This window comes from Carassius carassius, chromosome 24, assembly GCF_963082965.1.
Source record: "Carassius carassius chromosome 24, fCarCar2.1, whole genome shotgun sequence".
NCBI classification, from domain to species: domain Eukaryota; kingdom Metazoa; phylum Chordata; class Actinopteri; order Cypriniformes; family Cyprinidae; genus Carassius; species Carassius carassius.
This window is the reverse complement of record NC_081778.1, coordinates 16,932,457-16,951,033: the sequence shown is the minus strand read 5'-3', so window position 1 is coordinate 16,951,033 and position 18,577 is coordinate 16,932,457. Positions and strand designations below refer to the sequence as shown.

Here is an 18,577-nt window from a genome sequence, read left to right as displayed (position 1 = left end):
GGACCACTCAAATAAAAATTAAATCAGAATACCTAATATGGCGGCTGTAGGAATTTAGGTCTCAATTGAAGAGCCGATTGCCTTTTTGATAGAGTTTGTTAATACCCATTAGCTGGACTAGCTAGCCTTAAGCATTTTAACATGTTTTGCACTAAAGAAGCTTCATTTAGGATACCATCAGTGTCGCATGTCATTGCTGATTTGTAATGAGCTATTTAAATGTAATTCTGACAAACATCAGTTATGATGTTTTTAGTCTTTCCACAGTGTAGACAGGAAATGTATTCCTATTATTACTGACAGCGAAAATAGCTGCTGGGGCTGCTACCAAGATGGCCACTGAGGGGGCCGAGTCTTAAAGGGACTTTGTCCATGACAAAGACAGATTTGCCGATAATTAATGTCACTGTATGTGTTGTGTTGTGTGTTTGCTCCTTTATTCTGAGTCCTTTAAGTCAAATATATTGTCATTCATCTATTACAGAAAAGCAGCAAGAACAACTAAAATAATAATAAATAAATAAAATGTCTTCATGTAGTGAAGCTAGAGATAGTGAGTAGCCTTTAGAAAATGAGACTTGCAAATATATTTTGTCTACAATGAAGCAGCTATTGCATGTGCAGCATATATATATATATATAAAGAGAGAGAGAGAGAGAGAGAGAGAGAGAGAGGTCAAGCCTATTTGACTCAATTCAGTTTTCACTAGTTAAAATGCTAATTCTTGATATCAGGAAAGGATTTTTTTTACTAATAGAAATAGCTATTTTTGATTTTAATAATTACATTTCCACTGGTAAAAATGTGTATTAATGATTTTTAAATTAATCATTTGATTTCTGTGAGTGATGGTTTCTTTGTTTCAAAACTTCATATTAGTGACTTTTAACTAGTGGAAACTGAACTGTAAATATCTATAATTTGAATCCTGCAACTGAGTAAATGTTAAAACGGCTTACCATATGTTACCCATCAATGGGTTTTATGAAACCACAAAACAAAAAAGCTGCAAAAAACACACCACCTCCACCAAAATGATTATGAAAACAGTAATGTATCACACTTAATGAAAAACACACACAGATAAGCCAAATTACACACCAACTGGCACACACACACACTTGATTACACACTGACATACACCATTACACCCCTGGAAACCCAATTACACACTCAGAGGCCAAGAAAGCGATGGAAACACACACAACCTCAGCTACATGTACACAGTTATACAGCACACACACATACATTAAGCTTAGCATTAATGGCCATTCGAGGGTCCTGTCCACTATTGCCCCTTCTCTCCTTCACTGACCCTTCCCCAGGTTGTCCATCTCTCCTCTCGTTTCCTCTCCTTCTCCCCCTCGATCTTTCTTCTTCTCTATGTACTGATGATTATTGCTCCTGTGAGAGTGCTGTAAAAGCGTTAGTGTGGCAGGAGTGGGATTAGGGTCCCGCAGCCCAATGGATCACCCTTTATATGTTTCTTAGAGATGGATTACACACAAACACAGGGTTGATTTTTTTCTAAAATGGTGGGGACTTTCCAATGACTCTTATTGTTTTAATAATGAGCAAAAAAAAAAATTCTTTCACTGCTATACCTAAAGCTTACCCTCAAAGGAACCTTTATATTTGTAAATTTTCTTGAAGAGTACAGTTCAATAAAAAATGTATTATAGGATGTGTTATATGAATAATTATGATTATTTATTGTAAATGTGTAAATTAAATATTTGTATATATAATTATAATATTTATATTTATATTTTTCAATAATTGGCTATTTAAAATAACCATTTTCTAGCTTAATATATTTTAACATGTACCTTCTTCCTATTATGGCAAATATGAATTTTCGACAGCCATTACTCCAGTCTTCAGTGTCACATGATCCTTCAGAAATGCTGATTTGGTACCAAATAACATTTTTTATTATTATCTAGACACTTACACAATATCCCTTGTGCACAGGCAACAGGTTGATCAACTGAGGCATCTGAGGCATAGTCTAAGATAAGATGTTCCCCAGGGATGCGTGACAGAGCGAGAAGGGTGTGAAAATTAAGTATTGATTTGACAGCTGCTTTTTCCAGGTATTTAGGGCTGTTTAGGTTCGAGCAGACATGTGAGGAGCTGGAGGAGAATGGATTCAAGGCATGCTGCTTCGTGCAACCCTACAAGCCGTTTCATCCAGAACTAAAATGCCCTTTTTATGTAATACAATGGGACTCAAGTATTTTACCACATTGAAAATGTGATTTAAACCTGGAAATAAACAGTGCTTCAGAAAACAATGAATAATAAAAATAATAATAAAAAATTATGCTATGAAAAAAAAATATTTATATATATATATTTAATTATATATATCTAAATAGAACAAATTAGAGATGATTTTATTACAATGATGCTCAAGATGCCCTTTGCTTCATCTCAATTCATGCTGGAGAACATGATCATCAGGTTTTCATCTGGAGTTTATGCAGCTTGAGTGCTGCTGTCAGAAAGCAAAAGAGGAAAACCAAATACTAAGACAATATTACACCCAATTTTATGCTAGTAATATAATTTCCAATGAAAAGGGCATGCAAAGAAAAGCTAAGCAGAAGCATTTTCATTAGTAGTATCAGATTTTGGACCCCACTGTACACTGCATATAGGACAACAATACATTTATTTTGCAGTAGGTTCATGTAATTTAAGGATCTAGACAGCAAATGAAAAGTTGATTTGAAAGAGCAAATATTTGATGAAAAACAACAAACAAAGCTAGCAACACACAAAGGCTCCAATTACACACTGCACTCTCATTCTGTTCTTATTAGCTCTCTCTCTCTCTCTCTCTCTCTCTCTCTCTCTCTCTCTCTCTCTCTCTCTCTCTCTCTCTCTCTCTCTCTCTCTCTCTCTCTCTCTCTCTCTCTCTCCTGTTCTTTTTACCTGTCTATTTAGGGAAGGAGAGCAAGTGTATGGAGTGTGAATGGACCAGACATCTCCAGAGGATTCACAGCTGAGCATGTAATGCACACATCTTCAAACACACACACACACACACACTGTTGTTCTTGCACATCTCATCCCAAGCCTCATTTCCCAATTCTAAAACGTTATTTTAGAGCTAGTAATGGAGGCTTGAGCCATTGATATGTATGCATATGCATCTTATGCAGCTATTAGAGAAAGAGAGAGAAGGACCTTTAAAATGACTGGAATAATTTGGTGAAGTAATATGGAACAGTAATACCGTCAAGACCTATGTGGAATTAACTATGTTAGCTGTGTGTTTCCTGAAAAATAATTGCACATCATACATCCTGTCCCAATCACACGCAATGCGACAAAATTTCAGCAACAAGCAATTTGTTTGTCTACACCAGACACAACACATGATAAAAATCAATCATAAATCACAGCCAATCAGTAGAGCATATGGGCAGGCTCTTTCCCCAAATGTACTGCACTCACAATGAAACAGATAAGTATATAATCTAATTCATAAAATATAAAAAACATTTTAAAATAATTAAAAATACATACTGAGAGATGGACACAATCTTTGTTATGGAACACACTTGTTGGTTCACATGTTAGATCTGAGGTTAATGATCCATTGTCGCTTTCAGTATGGCTATAAATGTCAAAATGATATTCAAACTCACAATAGACCCTTAAACATTAAATAAAACACATAATCAGTACCTTAGATTATTGTTGTAATTTGTATACTGCCACAAAGTCATAGAAATATAAATAGAATCCACCATCGCAGCTGGTTAGGACAAAAACTCTGATTAGCATGGCTAAGATACCTTTGCAATATAACCTTTTTTAGTGTCGCATCTGGTTTGGACAAGTCTTAGAATGTTCATCAACCAATCAGAACCAACCATTCTTTAGTAAAAGCCTACAGAAATTATATTCATTAACCCTTTCACGCATGAATTATGATAACCTCAGTCAGGATTTTTTTCCCATGTGTTTTTATTGCTCTTAGGGCATGAAAAACAAGAATTGATTTTTATTTTATTTTTTTACAAATTTTTCAAAGAGATCTTCAGATGTCCACTTGAGTGGACAGCATGCGGTTGGTTTAAACTGAAGATATACTGTATTAAATATAAGACAATAATCAAACAGATAAAGTATGTGAATTTAACAAACTAATCAATGCAATTATATAAAATAGTGTGAAAACTATAAAATATATGCAAAAAATATAAATGCAAAATATTGCAATGGCTTCATACAACTTCATGCAAGTTGCACTTCGCGTATCTATGATATCAGAACATGAGGACGTGATTCCATCAGAATTTTCTACAGCCTGTCAAGGTACAACTGTGGAAACCACTCAGATGCTCCCTCCAGTGCACCAGAGTATGGAGATTTACCCTTATTAGCTGATAATTATGATTATGTTCAAGATGGACATGCACATTTCTATCATAGCCCTCCTCTGAGAAAACCTAGCGATACGTTTTTTCAATCTCATCTGAAATGATCAGTGTTGGGGGTAACGCATTACAAGTAACATGCATAACCCATTCAGATTACTTTTTTGATGTTACAAGTAAAGTAATGTGTTACAAGTAACATGCATTACCTAATCAGATTACTTTTTGATCTAACAAGTAATTAACTACAAGTAATGTGCATTACCTAATCAGATTACTTTTTGATGTAACGAGTTAAGAAACGCATTACAAGTAACATGCATTACGTAATCAGATTACTTTTTGATGTTATGAGTAAAAAAACGCATTACAATAATGCACATTACATAATCATATTACTTTTTGATGTTATGAGTAAAAAAACGCATTACAATAATGCACATTACATAATCATATTACTTTTTGATGTTATGAGAAAGGAAACGCATTACAAGTAACATGCATTATGTAATCAGATTACTTTTTGATGTTATGAGTAAAGAAACGCATTAAAAGTAACATGCATTACGTAATCAGATTACTTTTTGATGTTATTAGTAAAAAAACGCATTACAATAACAGGCATTATAAAATCAGATTACTTTTAGATCTAACAAGTAAAGAAATGCATTACAAGTGTCATACATTAGGTAATCACATGACTTTTTTCGATGTCAATGAAAATTACATTCTAATAATACAAATACATTTATTTACAGTAGAAAAAGTCAATGCATATTAAGTTTTTAAGTTTTAAATTTCAAAAACAATATTCACATTATAATTATGAATTGTAGCTGAAATATAGCCATTGCATGCATGACGTCCACTACAGTGGACATGTGATTAGTTTTCTCTCAACCTAAAATCAAAACTTGGAAAATTTACTGTTATATGACTCATTAGATATTGCTTTATGCTGCAATTTTTTTTTTACCTACAAGAGTCTCCTAGGATAGAAGGAATGGGTGGATATTCTGGAGCAACTTGGCATGTCTGACTGACCCTTGGCCATCTTGGTTTGGAGGGGGAAAAAATCGAAACACAAAGGCTTGCCACTTGGTTGCAATTTATAGGATGATGCACCAGGGTCCAATGATGAGATTGATGTGCAACTTTGCCATAAAAACCCGTGCAAATTCAAGAAAATGCTTTTTTAATAGCTGTCCACTGTAGTGACCACTATGCGTGAAAGGGTTAAAATAACTGCACTTAATCACATAGAATAATTGTGGCAGATAGGAGCCTTGAATAAGCAAAAAGTGGCTTTAGAAGTCAAACTGTATTTTATCTCATTTCACTGATTATAAGGAATGTCCAATGGTAATTGAATCCCTACTTTAAGGAATTTGCGAACCGTTCAGGAGTTGCAATACATTTTTATTGCATCATTTATTAGACAATTAAAAGAAAACACTAAATCAATGCATCACATCGACAGTCATATGTGCATATATTCCCATCCAGACCCACATTCACATACCAAACTACTGAAATCATCATTTTCATATACTTAAATATAGACAGCATTCTCCAGCTTCTTTGCCTCAATGTGCACATTCCAAACGAGAAGAAAGCTTTAAATAGTTAGAAAAACATTTTGGACATGAAATCTCCACAGGAATTTCCTGCCGATTTTATCCTTTCAAAAGCAGCTGTCACACACACACACACACACACACACACACACAGAGCTCAAGCAGCATAGTAAAGCCATCAATAGGTGCTTGAAGGTGTGCAAAGGTGATTATCAGTAATCAAAGTAGCCGGTCACTCAGAGATGTGAATGTTCTCTAGCATCTAAGCAGTTACTTTTCTTACTCATTTCCTCAACAATCACTAGATGCTACATCATCCATTCACATAAACTCATTGTTTCATATGGGAGTTACCATTCACTGTAAAGGGAGTTTGAGGAGAGGTAATTCCCCATTAGATGAGTAAAGTCAAATCGAAGCAGTTTGGAGAATGTGGAAGAGCATCAGTATCTCATATGTCTCTTGACCTTCAGCAGTAATGCACTGAGAGAAAAGCCCTTTAATTGGTTTGAGGGGCGATGCAGCACTAACAGGCTTCTATTGTGCGGTTTTATAATGGATATAATGGTATACAATCAGCATGGCCATTATTCATGTGCAAACTTGACTCACTCACCCGTTTTCCATCTCAAATAAAGAGATTTTATTACAGCCTTTCATTTCATCTCTCCTAACACTCACTCGCTTTTCTCTCCCTCTCCAATAACACTCCCCCGTTCACCTCCCACTACAATAACAGAGAGAGAGAGAGAGAGAGAGAGAGAGCACTAAGGATAGTGACTACTAAAAAGAAAGAGAAAGATATCCAGACCAAGAATAATTATCAGAAGAGAAGAGGAAAGGAATCGTCAGAGAGAGGAAAAGGAAAAATAGTACAAGTACAAGAGAAAATGAAGGAATTAGAAAGGAGGAGAAAAAATGAGTGGGTGAGACAGAGAGAAAAAGAGAAATAAAGCATAAGTGGGAGAGAGGGAGAGACAGAAAAAGAAAGCCACAGGGAAGACAGGCAGCAAAAGAGAGATACTGAGACAGAACAAATTTCATATACGTCTGCCATATCAGAAGCACCTGCAGAACAAGGAGCACACGTAGAAGTGATTTCCAGACTACATGCTGAGACAGATCCATTCAGAACAGTGTCAGATGTGAGAGAACACCTCATAACGCTCGCACAAACCCACCCGCGCACAGACACACACTTCAGATAAATGCACTGTTCCAAAACCCACTGAGCATTTTAAGGAACACAAAGATTTTTTATGAGAAATATGCAACATGTTTATTCTGCCTTCTAAGATACCTCTTTTTAGACTAAAGCAGTATTTCATGTAGCCTTCAACGGAAATGAAATCCCAGTAAATCACATACACATTTACCAAATATTTATGTGCACTATAGTGTTTTTTTAAGCATAAGGTTTTTAATATACACTATTTTAAATGCCATGTAGTTCATTTCTGCCTTGAGAAACATCCTATCTCTTAATCAATTAATTATTGCTTACTGTATGTCCCAAGTCCCAAATCAGTCTCTTGTAAGGTTCTATGATTGTTATATTAGCTTACATTAGTAAAGCTTCCTGTCACCAACAAAAGTTAGGCAACTAAAGCTACATGTCCCTTTCTTACTCGCACACATACATTCAGCCTTCAGTCTGTGGCTATTACAGTGGAAAATATTTCACCTTGAACTAATGTGTCAGTTACATTCAATCCTTTTAACGTAACTGCACAAGAATCAGTCACTTACCTTACTTCAGCCTTACACTGATTTTGAGACTTTGGCTTTATATAAAATGTTTCTAGTCTGTAATTCAGCTGAAGTAAAATCCAGTTCTTGAATAAAACTATGAAGGCTGTAATGACAGTTACATCTGCTTTGATAATCAATCAAGCAACACTTGGTTTTAGCTCAAGAGCTGATGTGTTTGCTCTCCTCCCATGAGTTCAAAACTTATGCAGGGCAAAATGGAGCTTTGTCATGCATAAATGAAAAGTGTACTGTATATTCATCAAAAATGTATAAATCTGTATCAGTAAAACTAAACACAAATACACTGTATGCATAATCGCCAACATGCTTCTGATTTCCACACACAATTTTGACTCATCTCTCAATTCCTTACAATCTTTGGAATTAAAAATTTACAATGGAAGTCTAGAGGACTTCAGCAGGAGTTGATAGATCAGACATAACTGCACAGACAAGGGTGTGAAGTGATTCTTTCACAATGGTGTCATGGTGACATATAAATGTTCATACTTCTGGAACAGTGTATTTTATTCACCCTCATGTCGTTCCACACCTGTAATCAGGTGGCCAGGATTTCTGAATTGCCCAAATTGTTGGGAATTTAGCTTTTACTTTTTACAGTCGCCAGTGCGTTTTTCTATAAGAGCACTGCGAGGGACTGTTTTCTTAGTGGGGAAGTCGTGGCCTAATGGTTAGAGAGTCGGACTCGCAATCGAAGGGTTGTGAGTTTGAGTCTCTGGCTGGAAGGAATTGTAGGTGGGGTGAGTGAATGTACAGAGCTCTCTCCACCCTCAATACCACGACTGAGGGGCCCTTGAGCAAGGCACCGAACCCCCAACTGCTCCCCGGGCGCCGCAGCATAAATGGTTGCCCACTGCTCCGGGTGTGTGTTCACGGTGTGTGTGTGTTCACTGCTGTGTGTGTGCACTTTGGATGGGTTAAAAGCAGAGCACAAATTCCTAGTATGGGTCACCATACTTGGCTGTATGTCATGTCACTTCACTTAATACTGCTCCCACTGAATTTCTGACCATTATTTTGTGTTCAGTCCCACCCGCTCTCTGCAAATTTTCTAATATTGCATAATTTTATGCATCAGGGAGCCACCATCAATATGCAGAGTAAAGAGTTCAAATCTCTTTTGGATCAACTATCTCTTTCTCCTCAACCCGTGATCAGTCAAAACTGACTCCTGCAGCTCTTGGTGAATGCAGGGCTGCCAAGTCCAAGTCCTTTTTTTCTCTTATGGATACTTTTAAACTGTTAATGGGTTGATTTTCCCCGTAGGTTAAAGGTTAGAAATGTTGCTTAATTATATTTGACTAAAAGGCTTTTATTGAAAAATTTTGCACTCTGCCTATGATAAAGCTGTGCTAGATGTTAAGTTTTGTGAAGGAAGGCCACTAGTAGGAAGCTTTTTAGCTGTGTTTATGATCAATATGCATAACATTGACTGTTTAGGTATGGAAATGACATTTTCAGTTTTGATATTTGGGATATGTCATTGCACTACTTTGGGAACTACTTTACCCACCAACCAACTACACCCAAGCCCCCTGTCCCGCCCACACCCACTGTCCTTTTTTTGGAAAAATAAAATATGATCACCCTACATGGCATTCATGTGTGCACAAAACTACTAGGATGGTACCTCTATGTTTCACAGACACACCTGGAAATTAATGTTGAATTGCTTTGCTTGTTAAGATAATGTAAACCCATGAGGAAAGAAAAATGTCTGGTTACATGAGCCTAAGCTCTTTTTTTAATAAAATCCATGCAAAAGTTAATATCAGATCATTTTAGAATACAGTATAGGATGTACTGTATATTCTTCAGTTTTATGCAAAACAGAAACAGATCTCTGTCATATGGCCCAAAATTAATGCAAAAAGAAAAAAAAGCTTTTTTGCATAGTTGTGTTTGACACATGAAAACTGTAACAATGTATCTTACAAGATAACACAATGTAACCTTGCTCTCACTTGAAATATATCCCCACATTAAGTCCTTGACTTTGAGGGTATTGGACCTGGAAAGTCCTTGAAAGGTCCTTGAATTTGAAGTTAATCAAGGTTGTGGGAACCCCGTGTAAGACCTTCATTCATCTTTGGAACACAAATGAAGATATTTTTGATGAGAGAGGTATTAAAGACATCGATAAACTAGTCCATGTGACATCACTGATTCAACCTCAATTTTATGAAGCTATGAGAATACTTTTTGTGAGGGTGAGAAATTAATGACAACATTTTCATTTTTGGGTGAACTATCCCTTTAACATTTATTCTGGATGCATTTTTTTATCCTTATATTTATTTGTTACCCCTCCATCCTAGAACATTCCTGCATCTCACTCAATCCTATTCCATTATCATTTATAGCACAATTGTTTATACACTTATTTATTTGCCAATTTGTAAATCTCCTGTAAATTTTTTTTTTTTTTTTTTTTTTTTGTCTGTGTGTTGTTGTCTCTGTTTACTGGAAGCTTATGTCACTAAAACAAATTCCTTGTATGCGCAAGCATACTTGGCAATAAAGCTCTTTCTGATTCTGATTCTGATTCTGATTCTGATTGAATTCCACTGTAAGAGCCACTTCATAAATAATGAGCCCTGCCTTCGATATTGTGGCAATAAATTAAGATTCTGTTCCGACAACTTAATTTGTTGCCTAATTTTAGTTACCATATAATAGTGGGCAACAGATTAACAGAATTAAAGGAAAAAATAACTATAATGTGGCCACAACTGAACTAAAACAAAGAAACAAATTAGTAGAACGTGGTCATGATTGAATTCTGAATTAATGTTGCCAAAAATCAATAAGTCATGGGAACAAATTCTTAATTCATGGTCACAATGTAGATTTTTTTCATCCACATGTTATGTGTGGGGCACTGTACATTTTTGCTTGTTTTTCAAAGTAATGGTTGATTCAAAATGTTCTTCTGGGAGCTTGTTTTTCATCCAGAACATTCATTTAATAAAAGTTTCCAAACATTTCTTAAATCACACAAATATTACTGATCCCTTCCCCATTTAAGAAATCTCCCAGACAGCTGTCCAAAATTCTTTCTGAGCCTACTGATATCTGATCCTCTCAGTACTTCTCTGACAGCAGCAGCATTACTAACTTTGAATGTCTACTGTATGTGCATGTTCACTAAGATAGACAAGTATTTAAAACATTCATGTTCATGCCAGATACACAGGTGCATCGTTACTGTCCTCTGTTTCACAAGGGTGACAAATGCCATACCAGTTCTCCACAGATCATTTTTTGACAGCTGATTTTCAGTTTAGAGGGTGTAACATGATAAAGCCTCACACCCTCTAAATAACAGAAGTTCCTGAGATCAGACACTTTGTGCCCATTCAAACTGAGACAGCTTATGAATGAAACCTCCGAAAAAACATTAATTTATATCTCTAATGATTAACTTGCTTGATAATTGTTGGTGTTTGTAGCAAAAATCACGCATTCTAAATTTGGTCACTTCAAATGCCTCACACTTTTCGCAGATCATTTGCTTTAAACTGAAATTTAAATCCACCCTCACCTCACTTGAAACCTATGAATTTTCCAGTAGAACACATAAGCAGTTACTATAATAAAGGTCAAATTTCAATAATCAATGGAAAATCCATGAATTCAAAGAAGTTATTTTTACATGATACATACAAGTTTTGGTTGTATGAACTTTCAATGGATGGACAAAAATGTAACAACATGGATGCGACATCACCCAACATTTTGGGTGAAATGTCCTTTTAAGGTTTTTTTTTTTTTTGAGTCAAAAATGTCTCTTACATTACAGGCTGCATCAGTGTATGGCTGCATCCAAGTTTTACCACTGTTATTATAGGAATATAATATTGGAAACACAGACATTCACACACAGAGAAGGACCAGCAAGATGTGTCCTCGTGCACAACCACCCTTATACCTCGCTACAATCCTTCACACTCCCTAAGGTCACAAAATGCTGGACTTTTTGTATAGCCTTCCTGATAATGTCTGGGTTCAGACACACTCTCTCAGTTTAAATCTAGATTAAAAACACATCTCTTTCACTAAACATTCAAATAATGCATCTCGTAATTTGTGACTGCTGTTGTATCTGATCAAATGCACATTATTGGGTTAAACTAATACACTTTACTTGGTTGGAACAGCAGCTACCCTAATTATGTCTTTATTTGTTTCTCTGTTTTGCCACGGACTAGGATTTACACAAGCTCCAGTCTGGATCCAGAACACCTGGGAAGAGATGATGCTGACCCCTCAGAGGACCCCAGATGATGCTAACCCTAAAACATACAGAACTACCAAATATTGCTACAAGTGTGATTGCATCATATAATAATTGCTGTTAATAGTGTTCATCATCTGGTTGACTATGTATCAATTGTTCTGAAAATTCCTGTCATATGCACATAAACTGACAGTCACCACTGATAAGCTACTTCTAAATATTGTAGAAACGTAATTTTCTGTAAAGCTGCTTTGCAATGATTTGTATCGTAAAAAGCGCTATACAAATAAACTTGAACTGAATTGAACAATTCACCCCAGTTGCCAGTACACAAAGTCCTCACCTTAGTGTAGACACCCCAGGACAGCTCGGTCTCAATCACCATGACAACAATGCCAAACATGCCGAATATGAGCGCATAGTCACTAAGTCTCTTCCTCTTTTCGAACAGTGCCCTCCTGTGGCCAAGTTTGTAGCCAATGTTCTGATTCTTACGTTTAGTGGCTTTGGAAGCGGTCCTCCCCGGCCCTCCCACGACAGCACCGCCCCTTCTTCCATTAGTCCCACCCCGTGCCACGCCTCCCAACACACCCCTGCTCTCAGAGAGGGCGTGGTTCTGGTGGTAGATGGACATTTGATTGGCCGAGGCCTCGAGTTCGTAAGCGTGTCCATAAGGAGGATCCTCTTTTGAGGAGATAACAATCTCTGGGGGGTTCTGGGATTGGGGCTGACTGTGTTGAGAGGAGGCCGCGGTCACCTGGCTCCCACTCGCCCCGCCCTCTTTGCTGTCACTTCCGCTGTCAGACTCGATGAGGTTCCGGCGGGAGGCACTGAGGCGGCTGAGCGGCTTCATCACGCCGCCGCTGTACTTGCAAGAGCTCATGGCAATCTCGGTAAAGGGATTACTGTCCCGCCTGTGCACCAGCGGACTGGCCTGCCTGTGCTTGCATCCCCTCTCCCGCTCTCGCTCCGTGGAAGGCGAATGAGAGGAGTAGAACAGAGCGTTGTAGACAGGCGAAGTCTCCCCGCTCAGGCTATGTTGGCTGCCCAGGCAGGAGGAGAGCGGTGTGCTGGTGGGGTGGAGAGCGTTGGGGATTGGTGTCGTGGACAAGGGCAACTTGGGCAGCGATGCCGGGGGAAGGTTCGGTGTGGTAGGTGACGGAGTGCCATTGAGACGCTCCAAGCTGCTGTTGCCTCCAGTGTGATTCGAGTGGTTGTTCCCAGGGTAGTTGCCAGAAAGGGAAGCATGGGAGAGACTACCGAGAGGAAGGGGCAGACGTTGCTCTTCGTCTTCGCTCGCACTGAGAAGGGCCAGACTCAGAGAGGGAGGGGGATCCATGGCAACCAGTCTCCAGCAGATATGTTTGTGCTCTGCTCCTCAACTCTGGAGTTTAGTTGGGGGGAGAGAAAGAAAGAGAGAGAGAAGAATGGATTATGTTATGTTATTTATAACCGTATAAAATTAGCAGGTGAAAAGGAGGCTGGATTAAACAGGGGACTCCCTTGATATATTAAAAAACCAAGGAAGAACTGAAAGTGTTGGGTGACACCGAGTTGTTCCAATGTGCTTGAGGAGTTTAAGTGGAAGATGTATGTGAGTGGAAAAAGAGAAAATTTATGAACCTATGAACCCATCCACATCTAATCGCTCTGAGCGTTCTCTCTCTCTCTCTCTATCGCCTTCTCTCGTCCACCCTCTTTCTGACACCCCCTCCTGTCCTCTTGCTCCTTCCAGCAATATCTGTCACATAAATGCAAGCGAGAGTCTCAGTATTTTTTTTTTAAGAAACTTATGCATTGGTCAAATCGTGGACTCTGGACTGACCTGTGACAAATGCAAGACTCATCACATTACCATCAGTGCTCTGCATTATTTGGGCATATGTGTTGCATCTAAAATACAGACTAGAAAACATAATTTTAAACGTTAAGTACATTTATAATCATGCAAAAATAATTACACTTGAGATATAAATGACAGTTTGACTTTGATTCCATTAGACATCTATCTCTGTGTCACTTACCTCTTTCCGATCAGTCTTTCTCCACCTTCATATGGTGATTTCAAAAGCAGTGCAATATTATTCCTCCGCACTTTTTCTTTTTCATGTTGTCAGAATAATGCCATCATTTCGTCCTCGTCCGTTGTCAAGCAGTGATTCCAGATTGAAGGTTTTTAATGACAGACGTATAAACCTCTATTTCTTAAAATGAGACTCCTACAGACGAAAGCTGTTGCGTTTAACACCTGAACAATGATCGAAATAAAAGCGAAAAAAATAGATTTCGGGAAAAGGATTTAGTGCGCTCTTTAATATTTCAGGAAATACATCCACCCGTTGCGTTAATTAGCATTATTAGCCTCTTGTGAAGAAAAGCGCTTTAAAGTAGCATCTGGATATGAGTAAATGAAAGTAGCGACAGTCTGAAATTGTGTAGAAATGGATGCATGTCCTTCAGCTCACTCTCTGACAGCACGTCTCTCATTTTCTATCTCTCTCTCCCTCTCAACTTCTCTTTTGGGCTCCGTCTCTCCGCCCAGGTCCCTCCTCTCTGCTCCTCTCATTGGACACACATCGCTGAACCAAACAAATAAGCGCTGAGAAAAAAGAAAGACAGAAGAAAAAAAAATAATAGAGAAGAATATTTACTTTAGAAAAAGCACCTGCCTCCCCCACTATTATTCCTGCTTTCATATAACAAATATATATATATATATATTTTTTTTTTTCCTTTATAAACCCTAACAACAAAAACAGTCGTAATAAATAATAATAATAATTATAATTATAATAATGATGATACTGATTATCATTAAAGTTGTTAATAATAACGATTATGTTAATGTTAATTAAAAGTATTATTATTTTAGAAGTAAATGTTGATAAAGAATAGCCTAATGAATGATTAAATAAAAGGGGAAATTTGAAATGAATGAATGAATAAATGCACCTATGAAATAATGACACTTGTAGCTAAATAATTCCAATTCCAGTTACAATAACTGTTGGAGCTACCATTTTAACTTGTCTTAGTTAATATGTCATTTCTACTATATTTATTTGAATTTAATAAATACATTTATTTATTTTGGAAAGAATTTCAGCTTGGCTTCTTCATCAGTCATTAAAGTTAAAGTTGTCATATTATTGTTATTTATTATTATATATTTTTTTTAATCAACTTTTCACTGCAGGTTGTGACTTGGCATCCCTTTAATTTGACAAAAACTTGCCAAAGATAGCAATAAAACTTAAGCTATACATTTTAGTGTGTTGTCAGCTTTATGGAGTGGTCTTCACAGTTGTTTCTGGTCAATAAATCATGATTTATATTGTCAATATCTCATCAGCATTGGTGTATAAACACACAGCTGCCACAACAGGTCAAAACCCACCAACAGGTGGCCAAGAGGACAGCTGCTAACTGCCCCTTTGTCCGAAAAAATACCTGTCACCGGGAAATCCACGGCTGCCATTGCCAGTCTAACAGACATCCTTAAACTGACACGTTTGTGTGTGTTAAAGGGATAGGTTACCCAAAAATGTTATTGCAAACCTGTATGAATTTTATTTCTTCTGTGGAAAAAAAAAAATAATTATATATATATATTTTCTTTATTTTCATGACTATGAAAATTGTAGATTCACACTGAAGGCATCAAAACTATGAATTAACACATGTGGAATTATATATGTAATTATATACATAACAAAAAAGTGTGAAACAACTGAAAATATGTCATATTCTAGGTTCTTCTTTTGCTTTGATTACTGCTTTGCACACTCTTGGCATTCTCTTGATGAGCTTCAAGAGGTAGTCACCTGAAATGGTCTTCCAACAGTTTTGAAGGAGTTCCCCGAGAGATGCTTAGCACTTGTTGGCCCTTTTGCCTTCTGTCTGCGGTCCAGCTCACCCCTAAACCATCTCGATTGGGTTCAGGTCCGGTGACTGTGGAGGCCAGGTCATCTGGCGCAGCACCCCATCACTCTCCTTCTTGGTCAAATAGCCCTTGATGCCTTCAGTGTGACTCTACAATTTTCATAGTCATGAAAATAAAGAAAACTCTTTGAATGAGGTGTGTCCAAACTTTTGGTCTAAATATATATATATATATATATATATATATATATATATATATATATATGTATGTATCCAAATATCTGAGGTCAATGGTAATTAAAAGTGTTCATAATTTTTTTTACATTTTTAATATTGGAAGAACTATCCCTTTAACATATTCTTTCAGGCAAACCTTTATGTGACCACATTGCTAAAGCTGAGATCCACTTTTTACGATGTGCACGAACCACAGCCGCTTATTCAGCACATATGTTCACTGCCCAGGATGCTGACCCTCACTAATGCACGCTAAATCTTTAAGGGAGGTGGGGGGGTATGAAAAGATATAAAACGTTTAAATGAGTTTCTAGGTGAAAGTGGCTCATCACTTTGCTGTCTCATGGCAACACTGTTCTCTCCATCATGTCATTATGCTCTGGCTCCGGTAATTACCAAGTAAAATCCAACATTTCAGGCTCCCTAAAACGAATAGAACAGGATGTCGCTCCATCAGCATGGACAGAGATTATTTCACTTGACAGATATGAATAAATTAAATACACATGTCACTTGGAAAGAAGATTTCCCCGGATTTAGGGACTATTACAGAACAAGCCATATGTTGCCCCGGTGACATCATGGCAACAAGTCATTTGGGGAAGTCGTGGCCTAATGGTTAGAGAGTCGGACTCCCAATTGAAAGGTTGTGGGTTCGAGTCCCGGGCCGGCAGGAATTGTGGGTGGGGGGAGTGCATGTACAGTTCTCTCTCCACCTTCAATACCACGACTTAGGTGCCCTTGAGCAAGGCATCGAACCCCCAACTGCTCCCCGGGCGCCGCAGCATAAATGGCTGCCCACTGCTCCGGGTGTGTGCTCACAGTGTGTGTGTGTGTTCACTGCTCTGTGTGTGTGCACTTCGGATGGGTTAAATGCAGAGCACAAATTCCGAGTATGGGTCACCATACTTGGCTGAATGTCACTTCACTTTTTTTTCACTTTAACAAGCACAGTCATCATCTCTCACGGTAACCATGGTGATGATGCAGGGTCACACTATTCCTGTATATGTTTCTAGTACCATATAGGCTAATATAGGAGCATGACAGATGCTTAAAATAGTGTCCAAAACCATGCGCAAAATAAAAAAAATACATAACATAAAGGAAAGTGAAAAGAACAAAGACTTGATACGAGGAATTCAAGGAATAATAAAAACTAACAGGGGATGCCAGTGAAAGGAGAGTTACAGCAGTAAGCTAGCAACCAACTGGAAAGGTCAAAGGTGACCAGAGTACACAGAGTTGTCTTCTCTTTTTTCCCCTGTTGGATGAAACCATTCTGTCTAAATGCCAAACACAAGCACAGGAGGAGGACCTCTACTTCTTGCCATGATCCCGTTTTGATTTTAAATTGCTCTTCTTGCTAATAGACATGTAGGCCCAGTGTGTTTGATTCACGAGTTCACGGAGAGGATGACTGCATCTAAACAGGCCGTAAAATTTCCATCATCTCCCCCTCGACCGGAATACACTCACACACCCATGGATGCTAATCAATAGCAGAACAGCATCTCTCAGTGGGCAGCGGGGCAAAAACAAACCCACCTTATTTACTGCTAATGTGAACTCAGCAATACTACACTTGAGCTATGCATCATCCATCGGGCCATTGAAAACACACCATGTTCTCGAAGTCAGTGGGTGGCGTTGGTGACCCCTATGATTCAGTGGACATGCTAAACTCATGAAATGATCCATCAAATTGAGTCATGGCCCACAATCTTTCCTCCTTCCAGCCATTCAACTCCATCCGTCCCTTATTCACATGCTTCCACACTGTTTGGTAATGAACAGAATGGTTTGCAGAATTGAGAAATTTGAGAGTGCAATGAAAGGCAGATAAAAGAGGGAGCGGGAGGAAGCAAGAAGAGAAACGAGGAATAATAAGAGAATGGAAGAAGATAAGTAGAAGAAATGACAAGCAGCAGAGGGTGTGAGTGATAGGGGCAGAGGGAGAGAGAGAAGCAGAGACAGATGGACAAACAGAGACAAGTAAACAGAAAGAGAGAGAGGGGTGCCACAGTAACAGTCTGGCGCGACGCTTTGCTATAGATCCCATTCAAGTATGACTTACTGAATGATTGATGATCATTGGAATCTTTTCCGACAATCGCTTTTGTCGTCCCTATACCAGCTCTGTTTATACTCTTCAGACTTGACTTTGACCATTTGTCCCACAAAAATAAATAAATAAATATAAAGAATAAAAATTCTTTTTTTCCATTGGAGACTTCTAAACATGTCCAAGTGTAACATGCAGGCTTGTGAAGTGTTTCACATGAACTTAGTGGATCCTTGCCTTTATCTTACAAGAGTGAAGACACCATGTCTCTTTGATATATGTTTTGATGACTGCTGTGAATATTTAGTTTTGAATGTTTTTGTTGCAGTTTATTGATGTTTTTTTGCAAAAAAATTATGTTAGATTCTTGCCTTTTAAGAGTGAAAATACAATTCCTCTTTGATGTAT

The 18,577-nt window shown here is 37.8% G+C and overlaps 1 protein-coding gene across 3 annotated transcripts in view; it reads right to left on the bottom strand.

Moving 5' to 3' along the window:
- Positions 1-14,487, bottom strand: part of LOC132102993 (small conductance calcium-activated potassium channel protein 2-like) — a 56,309-nt gene extending 41,822 nt beyond the window's left edge. Inside the window, exons 1-4 of one of the 3 annotated variants that reach the window (XM_059507771.1) lie at positions 14,010-14,486; positions 13,811-13,890; positions 13,609-13,726; positions 12,329-13,369 (exon numbers count right to left, since the gene is read on the bottom strand). In XM_059507771.1, the coding sequence (XP_059363754.1) occupies positions 12,329-13,324 (996 nt within the window). In that variant the 5' untranslated portion in view covers positions 13,325-13,369; positions 13,609-13,726; positions 13,811-13,890; positions 14,010-14,486. Of the gene's footprint in view, positions 1-12,328; positions 13,370-13,608; positions 13,727-13,810; positions 13,891-14,009 lie in introns of all 3 variants that reach the window. The other 2 variants (XM_059507772.1, XM_059507770.1) reach the window with 2 other exon arrangements.
- Positions 14,488-18,577: the final 4,090 nt, after the last annotated feature.